General features: G+C 55.9%; 1 protein-coding gene across 1 annotated transcript in view; it reads left to right on the top strand.

The window, feature by feature from the left end:
- The first annotated feature begins 4,581 nt into the window (after positions 1-4,581).
- Positions 4,582-14,264, top strand: part of SEPTIN9 (septin 9) — a 151,397-nt gene continuing 141,714 nt past the window's right edge. Inside the window, exon 1 of the mRNA XM_028112902.2 lies at positions 4,582-4,615. Within this exon, the coding sequence (XP_027968703.1) occupies positions 4,597-4,615 (19 nt within the window). The 5' untranslated portion in view covers positions 4,582-4,596. The remainder of the gene's footprint in view (positions 4,616-14,264) is intronic.

Genomic DNA, 14,264 nt, shown 5'->3' with positions numbered 1-14,264 from the left:
CAAAGCTTGCCTGCCTCCCGGTATTCAGGGCGGCCACCTCCGTGATCAGATTACGAGATCACGGTTTCCATCTTTCCAGCGGACCGTCTTCCCTTGATGGACAAGTTGCTGAGTCGGGGAGTCCCACATGTCAAGGAGCTCAGTTCTAGCTGGTGCAGAACCGAGGCCTTCAGTTTAAGAGCCTCCACGGAGCTCAGCTCTGGCAACAACCACGTCAACTTGGATGTGTATCCTTCCCTCGTTGAACCTTCAGAGGAGACCCTGCCCCAGCCAGCCCCTGGACTGCCATCTGTGAGACCCTCTGCAGCCCGGAGCCCAGCCCAGCCACGCACATATTCCTGACTCACAGAAGCCATGCGATGTTAACCGTGTGTCATTGTAAGCCACTAAGTTTGTGACAATTTGTTACACAGCAGTAGTTACCCGACACACTCCCGTGTGCCTTGGCTTCCTCATCACAAAGAAGTCTGGAGTGTCTCAAGTTTCAGGGTTATAATGAAACAACAGGCTCTCCCACAGTCAAAGGGAGGGGACATAGGGAAGAACACTAAGGTCACAATGTGGAAGGGGGATGGAGACAGTGCCGTGGCCGTTTTTGGGAAATATGCTCTGACACAGCCCATCCTTGGGCCACAGCAACCCACGTGCTCCCACATGCAAAGTACACTCACCCGCCCCCAAGACCCCCGACGTCTGGTCCACGTGCTTTGGGCCCAGACTCCAGATGCAGGATGCAGTCTAGTCCTTGAGGCCACCTGGTGCAGATGGGACTCCGGGGGAGGGTTCCTCAAGTCCTACGCCCCCGCCTGGGGCTGTTCTCTGAGTCACACTTCCTCTTTCATAAGAAAACAGCGTTTGTAACTGAACAGCTTTCTCAGCCTGCTTCTTCCTCTAAGAGGCTGAGAGTCCAAAAGCCTCTTTTTTCATTTTGCCTCGGCTTTATCCCCGTTTAGTCCAAACCTAATTCCTTTAAAAGCTTGGGGGCTGCCTATGTGTTCATTTAAAATCGGCTCCTTGCATTAAAAACCCTACCCACAAAACTTTAAAAAAAAATGAATAGACTTTGTGTGTAAAGAGTTGTTTTAGGGTTAGAGAAAAGGGGAGCAGAAGGCACAGAGCGTTCCCACGGGCCCCACATGGCCCCCCACCCCGCCCCCAGCATTCCCTCTTCTTCACATCTTGCACTGGAGTGGCACATTTGTCACAACTGATGAGCCACTATTGATACGTGATAATTAACTAAAGCCCACAGTACATGTTAGGGCTCACTCTCGTTGCACACTCCATGGGTTTGGGCAAGTGCGTGATAACACGGATCGGCCACTACAGTATCCCACATAATAGTTTCACTGGCCTAAAAATCCCCTGTGCTCCACCTGTTCGTCCCTCCTTCCTTCCTGTCTACCCCGTGGCAGCCCCTGATTACTGTCTCCATAGTTCTGCCCCTTCCAGAATGTCCTATAGCTGGAATCATACAGTGTGGAGCCTTTTCGGATGGCTGCCTTCACTTAGCACCACAACACTTCCTGAGATTAGCCCGTCTCTGCCCTCATGTGAGGATGCAGTGGGAGAAGCCCCCGGAAGGCCAACTCTAATAGGGTCTGCAAGGCAAGAAGACCCTCAAAGTGCCTCTGTCGGAAACAGTTTATGAAGCACCTTTACATTTTTCCCTGAGGTCTTCCCCAAGGATCTGACAGTCACATCTGGACTTCCTTGTTCTGAGGCCCTTTCTTACTTTGAGAACCCTTTGCTGGCTGCGGAGACAGTTCCGGCTTTTCCCATTTCCTCGCAATTCCACTTGAAACTCAAATTGTTTGCTCTTAGTTCATCTTTCTCCTTTCTCATTTTATGATAGGCAGAGCCTTCTGCCTCCCCCTGGAAAGTCCGTTAGCTAGATCATCAAGTTCGCGAGCACACTTTCCATCTGTGCAGGCACCAGGTTTGCTAAGCTTTCTGCCACCACTTGGTGAAGGCTTCCTGTCCCCCGGGGGGCAACAGCACTCTTTTTTTTTTTTTTTTAAAGATTTTATTTATTTGAGAGAGAGAGAGAGAGAGAGAGAGAGTGCACGAGTGGGAGGGGGAGGGGCAGAGGGAGAAGCAGACGCCCCACTGAGCAGGGAGCCCGATGCAGGGCTCAATCCCAGGACCCTGAGATTGTGACCTGAGCCGAAATCAAGAGCCGGCCGCTTAATCAACTTAGCCCCCTAGGTGTCCCCATACGTTGCTTTTCTAATCAATACAACCGCCTCGCAAGCTATGTAAGATATTGTCATTACATTTATAGGAGCAGAAACTGAGACTCAGAGACGTCATATGGCTTGTCACAAGCCACACAGTAGGTGAGGGAGCTGAGTGTTGAAAAAAAATTTTTAAAAGGCGGCCAGCACAGTGGCCTGGGGACGTTTCGTGAAGAAGAAACACAGCAGTATATGAGTCAGTAACCATTAAAGGTGTCATTTAAGATGATCTTGAGCCATGAGAAAGTTTGGTATACTCTATTAAGGCAAGTGATTTTGTTATACGTTTTATTAGAGAGTGTCCATAAAAAGAATGAAAATAAAATTTTTGTGCTTAAACAACCTTCATGCATCTTGAAAGCCATGCCCCTCCTCCCCTCCCTCCCTCTCTCTCATCCTTCCTTCAAGAGTCTTGGGAATGTTAGAGGTCCTGTATCACTGCAACACAGGTGTTCCTGGTTCCTGGGTGCCCAGGTACATGTGAATTATGACCCACAGGCAGAAAGGTGAGCGTCGAGAGAGGGGCCAACCCAACGGAAAACATCCTCCATGACTCCAGGATGCATCTACTCTGAGGATGGATGAGCACCGGGGCATCTCTGATGTGAGCTAAATAAAAGGAACGAAGCCAACAATTCGACAGACTCTTGAGAGGTGGTTGGGCTCTGGGAACCAGAGGCCTCAGTGTCAGGGCTGTACCATGCATTCTGGCTGAATCAGAACAAAGCTTGACACCAGAGTAGAATTTGCACACATGGCAGTTAGGGGTGTTGTGCTAGTGCAAGTGACGATGGTGGGGGGGCGAGGGGTGCGCGGCCAACCCAGAATCTACTGATAGCTGCTTATAATTCATCTATAGCCCCAGGCCTGGAGCTGCTCCCCTCCTTCACACCCCTGCCCTGCCTCAGCTTCCCATCCCTAGATAAGGAAGTGGGAGGTTGGCCCGGGCAGAGTCCAGGGTCTACTGTGGTCCAGTTGACTCTAACCAGGGGTTGGGGAAGGTCACCTGCCTGGACAGATTTCTGACAATGGGGAGCAGGTGGGAAGGACTCACCCACCGAGCCACGTGTACCTGAGTTCTCATTTATAAGGGTTTCCCACTCCCTGGCAGGAAATAAAAATGCTTCTTGGACCCCCATGGAAAGTAAAGGAGAAGAGGGGAAGAGAGGGTTGATGAAGCTAAGCCTACTTTCTCCTGTGTGCTGTTTGGGATGGCGGCCAGGAGCAGGCAGCGCTGAGCCCTCACTGAGAATTTGTGTGGATCTCCTCCCCCACTCCTGTCTTACCTGGGGGCCTGGGCTGGCAAATCTGGAAGGGCCGGCCGGGTGCGTCTCTCTGCGCTTGTGAGACATCGCGCCTGGGGCTCTGCCACGCCCTTCCCTCTGCCTGGAACAGCCTGCCTCCCCAAACCTTGGCTACCTGGCAGATTCCTACTCACTCTTTAAAACCTTGAATTGGCACCACCTTAATACAACTCTGGCATCACCCTCTAGACAAAACGCCTCACTTTCTCCTCTGTATGTTAAAAAAAAAAAAAGTTTTATTACGGAAAATTTCCTTAAGGATACAAAAGTAGAGAGAATTCTTCTGTACAACTTTTGCCAGGAATGCACACTCTCATCACTGCCTGTACTACACAGGTTGGAAAGCCGAGTGTCCCTCTGTGTCTGCTCTTCAGAGCCGCGCACAGTACCTGGCACAGAGCGGATCAATGTTCCTCAGATGGATCAGAAATCGAGCTGATACAACGCGCCCATTCTACAGATGTGGAAACCGAGGCCCCCGCTCATCAGAGGAGTAGAGGCAGTCTGTTCTTTTGACTACTAGACAGGTAGAGAGGCAGGTACCCCGCCCCCCACCCTGCCCTGCCCTGGGCAACTAAACTGGAGTCCGGCTCCGCCGCCCGCCCCCCCCCACACACGGGGGGCTGGCCCGCTGTGCCACCGCCTCGCCCCTCGGCCTGAGCGCGCGGCCGCACCCCGCGCTCCCTCCTCCCCCAGCGGTCACCTGGGCCCCCGCGCCGGGACTCGAGACAGGGAAGGAGCTGCGACGCCCCGGGACCAGCCCTTCGCGCTGGGGGTGGGGGGTAGGGGGTGGGCGATGCGGGCCGGCGCGGGCCACCAGGCGTCCCCACCCTCGGACGTGCTGCGTAGGGGTGCAGAGCCCGGGCCGCGGGGCCGCGCCAGGTGCAGCGCGGGGCGGGGCCGGGCGCGCACCTCCACGGGCGGGGGCGGGGCCGGGGGCGGCCCCTCCTCCCGCCCCACCCCGCGCTCTCCGGGCCCGGGATTAGCGACCCGGGAGCCCGCGCCCCGGGGCCTCGCCGCCACACTTTCCTGGGAGCGGCGGCCGCGGCGGCACCATGAAGAAGTCGTACTCAGGTGGGCGCCGCGGCCGGAGCGGGGAGGGGTCGGTGTCCCGGGACGAGCCCTTCTTACCTGAGCCGAGGAGGTGGCGGGTGGGGACGGCGCGGGCCGTTGCACTCCCGCTCAGCTCCCGCGCGTGGGGCGTTCGCGCCCGGCCCGTGTTCGCAGCTCCCAAACCGGACCCGGATCCAGGGTCCTCCAGGCGGTGAGCCCCTCGACGGACTCGGCGCTGCCCTTTGCTCCCAGGCCGCGGGGCCCGCGCGCGGGTCGGGACCACCCGTGAGGGGGGCGGGGCAGGGGCGGGTTGGAGGGGGGGAGTCCTGGCGCTGAGGCCTCTGACCCCGGCACGGCTGGCCCCGCTCCCGACCTTGCCCGGGGTCCCCCGCCGCCGTCAGCCACTGCTCGCTCAGGTGTCTGTCCGGAGGGGCCGCCGTGGGGGCCGCTGCCCTAGGCTGGTCGTACTTCCTGCTCGCCCTCCTTGCCCCTTGCGTCCGACTCTCCAGGCGCCACCCGCGGGTCCCGGCGTGCGTCTGTGTGTGTTGGCAGGGGGTGGTGGGGTGGAGGATTTCCTGGGGCTCAGCCTCCAGGGCTGGTGGTGGTCCAGGCCGCAGCATCCTTTCTTCAGATGAACTGTTTGTTACCCCTCTACCCGGTGGAGCTTGGGAAGTTCGCCAAATGGGACCATCCAGCAAGGCCCGGGCTTAGTACCACGGGTTCATCCGGTGGGTCTCAGAGTGCGTCCCCCACCCCCGGGTGCTGGCATCCTAACTCCACCGGCAGCTCTAACCTCACACAGGTGGGGGAGGCCTCACTGGCTCGCATCACTCTGAAGTTCCATTTCACAGATGGGACAACTGAGGCCACAAGCATGGAAGGGCAGACAAGGGTAACCCAGATCTCTCTTTCTCTCTCTCTCTCTTTCTTTCTTTCTCTTTCTTTTCTTTGTGCCCCCCCCCCCCAAGGGATCCTGGCAGGATCCGTTGTCCTCAGTTCTCAAATATAAGTAGCATCTCCTCTTTTGCTCACCTTGCAAACTGTGTTCCTCCCCTTAATCTATTTGGACATGAAGTTTTCTGCCAAGGACTCATGAACTGATTTTTACTGATAAGAGGACAGCATCATGGGACTTAGTTGGAGCTGAAGAGGCCATTCGGGCCACCCCCGTGCCTTTGGGCCATTTCTCAGTCTCCTGCTTTCCATATTCAGGAACTGAAATGAGTAATAAAGAATAACTTGTCTAAAAGAGGGTTACTCAGAACTTCCTTTAAAATACCCTTCTGGGTCAGTGGCTTAGAATTCCAACTTTAACCCCCTTGTTGCAAACAGCACGGCCCTTCAGACACCCCCAGCACAGCTCTATCTTGGGAGCGTGCGCGCGTTGATGTAATGGTGGGGGGGGGAGGGGGCTTCCAGGTGGCATATGCTGGGATTTGGCACTTGGCCTCCCTTCCTCCCCAGCATGCTCCAAATACTTGAGATGGTTGTGGGCATTGCTGCCGTGTGCGGCCCTCTCCCTTGGATCGCTAGCCCAGTGCATCCCAGGGACCTCTGCTGGCTCCCACCCTAGGCTCCTTGTGTTTCACCTCCTGCTGGTGGGTCTGGACAGTGGGGGCGATATGGGTCCTGCCAGGTCATAGGTCCTTGGCATTTTCCTGGGGGGACTTTGAGACCTCTGTGGATGCCAGAGGGCCCCTGAAGCAGGCTTGGGCTCCTCTCCTCCAGGCCTTCTTCCCCTCCCCCCCCCGGTAAATTAAAAAAAGAAAGATGAAGCTTTGTGTAATAAATGGAAGTAGGGTTTATGGGGTGAGTAGGAACCAGCTCTTGTAAAGGCAGCCTCCATGGCTCCTGTGTTTACCTAACGGGGTGGGGCCCTGGAGGATGGGAGCAGGGAGGGCTTGGACCACTTCCAGTTTGTTCCCCTGCTGGCAGTGGTCCAAGGCAGGCTGGGTCACTCTGTTGCAGTTGTATGGGATTGGGCTGGAGGGGCCTGGCCCAGGGGAGGGCTGGCCTCTTGGCCTCATTCTGAGCCTGCCCCAGTTCTCTTGGTGCGCCCTGTTCAGAGGGGTGCTCTGCAGAAGTCAGACTGACCCCTAGGTAGCATCAATGCTATGAAATTAAGGAGAGCCCAAACAGTGTTAACCCCCCACCCCAGGGCTGAAAATCCAAGGACAGCTGAAAAGGCTTTTATTTTCTGCCTGGACTGAGTGGGATCATTGCTTCTGGACCTATTTATGGGCTCAGAAAGAAATCAGATGATTATAATGGGGTCCTCTGTAGAGCTGGTTTTGAGCACTCATGAGTCCCTGAAACGGGGAACATTTTTAAGCTATGCTTTGGGGCGGATCCCAAGTGTCTTAGGGCTGTACACATTCACTGAACACACACCATGCGTTGGGCACCCACCGCCAGGGCCACGAGGGGACGAAGATGCTAAAACGACGGGGGTCCTTGCTGCATGCTCACAGGGGAGACAAGAAGCAGGCGAGACACCAGCTGGATGACCGCGCCGCCCCCGCCCCCCCGCTGCCCCGACCTGAGCTGTAGGCTCCAAATGCTACCAAATACCCTGGAAGGTGGGATCCCAGGCATGACAGGAGGTCTGAGTGGGAGCCAAGATTGAACTGGGCCCTGAGAAATGAGAGGTGGGAGTAGGTGGGGAATAGAAAGGGGCTTTCCAGGTGGGGAACAAAGTGAAGGCCCTGGTGGGGGCTGCAGGACGGCAGCTCCAAAGCCGCTCCAGCCTTTTCCTGGATCCATCTCCCCTGCTGTTCCGGTGGGGCAGGGTGGTGTTGGTCCACAGGCAGCGTGGCCCAGGGGCGAACTGGGGGGCTCCTGGAAGCCAGTCCCAGGCTGGCACCTCCTCACTGTGTGGCAGGGTACTTGATCTCACTTCATTTGTTAAACAGGGTTGATGCTGATTGGTTGTGAGGATTGCATGAGCCCCTGCGTATAAAGGCCTAGAAACACCTGCCCTGTACCTTGGTGGCTGCTACTGTCTTCATCATTCTTACCAGCTGTAGGAAGGCCAGGAAGGCCGTATGTTCCTCCCCTTTCCCAGGAAGCCGGGAAGATGCCCGGTCCTCCCTGCACCCTCTGCTGCTGCGGAGGCCAGGAGTGAGGCCCAGGCTTTTCCCTCAGGCCCTCTGCTGTCTGAACCCCCCTGGTTTTCTGGTGTTCTGAGTTTGGGGCTTCTCACTGCATGCTGGGTCACGGGGACCTGGCCTTTCAGTGTCCCTGGCTCCCCTGGGAATCCTCATGGGCACAGGCGCTTACCTGAGGCCCACAAACCACAGAAATGGGGAGCAGGGGGCTGGGGATTGGTCTGTGGGTACACTTGGGAATTAGTCTGAGATTCTTTGTGGCTTTCGGGATATTCCCAAAGGGGTACCTGGCCTATCAGACGTTAAAGAGGCTTCTCCAGAGGCCTGGGTAGGAGGCTGGACCCCAGGGGAACGAGACTATTGTCTGTGGCTGGCCCCTGGGAAGTGCAGCCTTCCTCACACCCAATGCCCTAGAAGCTGACTTATGGGAAGGGAGAGGAACCTCCAAGAATACTTCCCCAGTGAGCTAACCCCGGGTTGCCCGGTGAGGTGAGCGTGGGCAGGGGGTTAAGGCAGGGTTCTTCCTCTTCTTTGCCCTGGCCCCTCCCCCCACCCAGTCCTCGCTGCCCCTTGTCTTCTTGAGTCCAAGCCTGTTTGCTCTGGTTCATTCGGGGACCTGGGTAGAGAGAAAGAGCTACCTAGTGCAGTTAGTCTGTGGCACTGTGGACTTGTGCCCAGGACCATGGGACTCATGGACCCCTGGAGCCCCCCAGTCGTGAGTAAGCTGGCCGAGCCTGAGACCTGGGACCATCCTTCTTGCTGGCCCGTTGCAGAGGTGGGGAGGCACGCTCAGGCACGGGTGATGGGCTTGCTCGCCCTTCTGGCTCACCCCAGCTCCCAGTCCCCTGCCCGGCAGCATCTTCCCAGCCAGCCCAGAGGGTTCTGAGAGTCCGGTGGCATGCACCTGAGTTTGAGGCAGCCCATCTTCTTCCTGGAGACCCACCCCCTCCAAGTAGCCAGTTCGAGTGAGGACAGGTGCAGAGGGGACATGAGACTGCCCCTCCGGAGCAGAGGCCTAGAGCCCATGAACCAGGAGGACATGCTCAGAGCTCTCAGGAGGGTGTCAGCAGAGGGCATCTCACCTGAGGACCCAGGGACCCCACTAGCAGGAAGAAGGCTCTCCCCATCCCCCACCCAACCCCTTGGGCAGCCCTGTGAGACTCTCCTGCCCATCCCAGGCCACCCCACGTGGATGGGACCTGGGGGTGGGGCCTTGTTTCCGCACTGCTGTTTGTCCATGGGCAGTGTTGCGTGGGCCGTGCAGTTTGTCTAAGATGTGCTTGATAAGGAAGGCTCAGCACACAGCAGAGCAGGGCCCAGCCTGGGGCGAGGAGCACCAGTTCCTGGGCGGATCCTGCTGGTGGCCTTGGGGGAGGGAGGGTTGGAGGGAGAGGCCCCAGGCCCCAGGCCCCAGGGGTGTGAACCTCTGTGTGGGGAGGGAGGTGACTGTGGGGGTTCTTGGCTCTCTCTGTTGGAGCTATTATCTTGGAATGCCCAGCTCTAGGCGTGGCCTGGGGAACTGGGGGGGGGGGGGTGTCCGTGGGTGGGAGAGGCCTGTGCAGAGCACAGGAGGGACCCAGCCTCCCAGAGGGATGGGGGCTGAGCTGTGGGGTGCCTGTCTCCCCAGGCTTCCTGGCCTGTTTTGACTGTCCCTGTGGGTTCAGTCCCTCATTGCCAGAGCGCTGCCGAGTGCCAGGCTCTGCGTGTCCTTCCTGCTCCCCGGTGGCTCTCATTGACGCTCAGCAAGGGTGGCCTGGCCTTGGGTCTCCAAGGTCGAGTGTGGCACTCTTCTCCCAGCCCGGTTTCTCTCTGCCTTATCTCCCTGTCCCCGCCCGGGGCCCAGGTCCCTTGCAGCCTGCGTGAAGCGGGGCATTGAGCGGCTGCCGGCAGAGGGGGCAGCGGCCCCCGGGCGTCTTGCTGTCAGTGTGGCCTTTTGGAGGCTCTTTAACAACTAAGCTTTGTTCCCGGCCAAATCTGACCTGGTTCTCTGGAGTGTGACCGCTGGCTGCCTGCAGGCCTCCAGGACAGGAAAAGGGGCCGCGGCAGCGAGAGTAAGATGATCCGGGTCACAGGGTGGCCCTCGAGCCCAGGCTGCCTGCCTTCTCTGGCAGGAACGCGCGTCACCGGTCATCCTCCAAGGGCTGCTGGCTCCAGGCCCCACGCGGCAGGTGTGGGCCCCACAAAGTGCCGGGTGGGGGAGGAGGCCTGGAAAGACCTCCGTCCTGCTGGCTGCTGCCCCCTGGAGAGTCAGGTCTTCTGCTGGCCTGGGATTTCAGAGTGGGGCCGAGATCGGATGATGGGGCAGCGGGGGGGGGGGGGTTGTGCGCTGTCCTCTTTCTGGCTCATCCGGGGCAGCTTCAGAGACGTGCAGTTACGCCTGGGTGGTGGCTGGGCCTTCTTGGGCCCTACGGGCTGCACCTGGGAGCCAGGGGCTGGTCACACAGCCGTGTGAGTCCCTGAGAGCTGAGCCAGGGCCCCTGGTCCTGGCCCGGCCAGGCGTGTTGGGGCAGCGGCTGAAAGGCGCGCGGCAGCGACCATCTGCCCGGGCTGGAGATTGCTCCTGGGGAGCGTGGTTACCAGGAGGGGCCAGGCAGAGGTAGGCTGGCAGGCGGCCTTGGGCTTGGCCCACACCTTCATCTGACCCGCATCCTGGGGCTTTCACAGATGTCCCAGGGACCATGCTCCTGTTCCCCGCCCAGGATCAGATCCCAGTGCAAGAATAATGCTCCTGTAACCCAAGCCACTTGGAAGTGGGTTAAATTCAATCCCTGTTGTCTTCCAGCCTGTTAAGGACTAATCCGCTCAGAGGGATTTGGGGGTTAGTTCACAAAACGTGCTAAGAAAACCGTGACTTTGGCTCTGTAGCCGCAGGTTCAAACATGTGTGTGTCGAGGGCCAGGTGTTGGATGGATGCACAGAGGTGAGCCAGTGTAGACGCTGTGGGGGACACAGGTGGTGGCGTAACCTCCCAGGGCACACTGCGGCGGCAGCGTGAGGCCTCCTGGCCGGTGCAGTGAGGGGCCGAGGGGCCGAGGGGCCGAGGTGTGGCAGACCCTCAGCTCTAGTGAGCCAGTCATTCTGGGCGGCAGCGCCTTCCTGCTAGCTGGGGGTTGACGCTCCAGCTGCCAGACCTCTGCATACATTTTTTGGGTTTGTTTTCTTAAAGAAAAGCTTTCTAAAATACCCACTGTGCGTCTCTTCTTTCTCTTCTGTCTTTCCACCCCTCCCCCCAGTGGTTCGTTTTGTTCATTACTTATTGCCAATGTGAATAGGAAATTGCAAGAGCAAATTCTTCAGTCCCATCGGTCATAACTTTGATTTCTGTGTGCCCTTGGCCATAGGCACAGCATTTGATTATCAAAAGGATATAACGTATTTTCCCAGAGGTAGGCATTCCCTACAGAAACCATTTTAATTCTGCTCTTTCCACTTGCGATCAAATCTCATGCATGGACTGCAGAATTCTAACTTTACTGGCTCTTCAGAGTGCATGTCCCTTGATTGACTTAACCATCCTCTTACTAGCTGCTGACACTGACCCCCTTCTGGGACGGCGACGGGCGGAGGGTGGGGGGAACGTGCCTCTAATTGAGGGTTCTGTGCTGCGCTGAAGATGTTACAGTAGCCGTGCCCCCAGCTCTGGCACATGGGTTGTTTGGATACTGAATATTTCTCCAGGTAATTAGCTTAATAAAACACTGTGCATGATGACTCCTTTTTTCCATCATTCCTGGGATTGCCTCCAAAACCAGAAAAGTGTTCTTACGGCAGCATTCTGTAAGGAGGCCTGATGAACCGAAAATGCCTTTTGCTCTGCTTATCAATCTGCTTCAAGGACTGACTTGTTTAAAAGATCAGCCCCCTGGGGCGCCTGGGTGGCTCAGTTGGTTAAGCGATTGCCTTCGGCTCAGGGATCGAGTCCCACATCAGGCTCCCTGCTCAGCGGGGAGTCTGCTTCTCCCTCTGAACCCTCTTCCCTCTCATGCTGTCTCTCATTCTCTCTTTCTCACATAAATAAAAAAAATAATAATAAAATAAAAAAAAAAAAAAGATCAGCCCCGGATCCATATGGTGGAGCCCCAGCTCCCAGTGGGATGGTGTTTGGAAGGGGGCCTTTGGGAGGTGATTCTGTTTAAACAGTCTTGAGGGTGGGGCTCCCATGGTGGGATTGGTGTCCTTGTAAGAGGAGGAGACTCCAGTGTTCCCCCTACCCGCCATGTGAGGATAAACAAAAAAAAACTTTTTTTTATTAAAAATCAATAAAAGCAAAGACCAACAAAGCCTTCTTTGTATCCCAGGGGCACCTTCCTCCTGCTCCGTTCTGCTGTAGTGAGCAGTTTCTGATGGCTTCTCGATTTTCCTTTGGGTCCACTGGCCCTTTGTTAATCTGCTCATCTTTCTCACGTGTGCAGTTTGTTCATGGTATATGTTTCGATGTCTAACCAGGACACAAATCTCTCGAGGACTTGGAATAGAAGGACTTCCATGTAAGGTCTTTGCTATACGGATGATGGAAAGAAACAGCCATGGGCAGATCCACCTTGCGTGGGGCTTATACAACTCTTTAAAAAAGTATGAACATGATTCCTTGTTTAGAATGAGGAAAGAAATAACACCAGATTGTAAATTTTATTTTATTTTATTTTATTTTTTTTAAAAGATTTTGTTTTTAGGGACACCTGGGAGGCTCAGTCAGTTAAGCATCTGCCTTCGGCTCAGGTCATGATCCCGGGGTCCTGGAATCGAGCCCCGCGTCGGCTCCCTGCTCAGCGGGGAGGCTGCTTCTCCCTCTCCCGCTGCCTGCCGCTCCCCCTGCTTGTGTGCATGCACCCTCTCTCTCTCTTTCTCTCTGTCAAATAAATAAAATCTTAAAATAAATGCTTCTTACCCCTTAAAAAAAAGGTGTGACTTCACACAGAGTTTGTGGTACTGCCACAATTTTTGCCCTACACACACAAGGATTCTGATATATTCTATCTCTAAGATAATTTCTGTTTTAAGAAAGAAATAGGAAAGTATGGGGCATTTGTAACTTTGTATTTATCTCTGACCAGAGATACTTTGTGTTTTGACTCCCCATGGAAGGGAAGCAAATTCTCTGCTTACAACTTTGTGTCTGGCGATCAGAATAATTTTCCGTGGACTTTCCTGTGGCCTAGCTTCTGGCTTCGCACATTCTACATCTCACTTTCCCGCAACTGCCCACATTTTTCTGGCAGGCACTCAGGTCGTGTTCACATCTTATCCCTTCTGGTTCCGCATAGCAGACAGATTGGAGTGGTCATGGGAAGGAGTGTTGCTGGACTGCCACCTGGGGATGGCCAGCAGGCCCCTAAGTAAACACAGACATACCTGTGAACCATGTAAATACAACCCAGCTGAGTCCAAACTATGTATGTATATCTTCCCATCCAACCTGTCCTTGGCGGGAGCCCCCGGATGCCAGCCACCACCCCCCCCACCCCCGCCCCCGGTACCTTACACAGGAGGAGTGTGATGGGCAGGAACTCAGAGTGGACATAGACAGTGATTTTACCTGATTGGGTTTAAGATATTTTCTGTTTTGAAAATTTCACAAAAACGTTTGACCCTGTGGATGTGTTGTTAGGGCCCTTTTCATGCCAGCCAAGGGCCCTGAAGCTTCAGGTTCCTTGGCTTCCTGGAGACAACCTACGGATTAGCAGCAGGAAGCCACCACCCCTCTCCCAGGTCAGAGGGTCAGAGGGAGGAGGTCATGTCCCAGTCCACACCTGATGGTAGTGGGGCAAAGGTGGGCCTGACCCGCCCGAGCTGCAGCTTTCAGCAAAGACAAGATCTGCTGCTGGAGAAACCTCCCAAGGCAGAGAGAGAGGAAGGATCTACCCTGTTTCTGCCTTGCTCCCACCTCACAGTCTTCTCCCAAACCCCCCACTGGTTGGCAGGCCTGTGGACCACGGCTCTTCTGCCCCTCGAAGGAGAGCCTGGGAGGGGCAAGGAATGGAGGAATACACTCATGCTTAAAAGATTATCTGTTGTTTATCTGAAATTCAGGTTCAACTGAGTGTATTTCACATGGCAATGTAGTTTATATGGGTGGGACCCCAGAGTCCAGATGTCCAGGGACCTTGCTCAGCACCGATGTCGTGTGACAGACCGGGCTACCTGGTGAGGTTGCTGCCTGCAGAGGGCTGAGCAGAGCCCCCCTTGTGCATAAGCTGTTGGCACCTTCCCAACCTGTGAGCTGGACCCCCGTGTAGGCTCCCCACGAGGCTGTGAGCGCCACCAGGGGAGCCCAGGTCACTTTTGGTCACTGTTGTATCCCCCAGTCCTTGAACGGTGCCCGGTGCAGGGTAGATGCTCAGTAATATTTTCATGAGTCTGCATCTTGTAGATACAGAAACTCAGGCTCAGAGAGAGAGCGCACTTCCTCGGGCAGCAAAGGCAGAGGCTGGGAGAAGAGGGAGGAACTTATCTCCTGATCTCAGGTTCTTCTAGATAAGCCTAGAATTTGACTCTTCACTCCCACCTGCAACCCTTGACTTTGCGGAAGCCCTTCCCAGCTTCTGTGGGCACGTGCGCCGTAG

Source organism: Eumetopias jubatus, unplaced genomic scaffold (assembly GCF_037043125.1).
Source record: "Eumetopias jubatus isolate StellerSeaLion01/CBP00866 unplaced genomic scaffold, mEumJub1_p1.0 scaffold_10, whole genome shotgun sequence".
Classification (NCBI taxonomy): Eukaryota; Metazoa; Chordata; class Mammalia; order Carnivora; family Otariidae; genus Eumetopias; species Eumetopias jubatus.
Note: the sequence above shows the minus strand (reverse complement) of the source record. Positions and strands in the feature narration are given on the sequence as shown.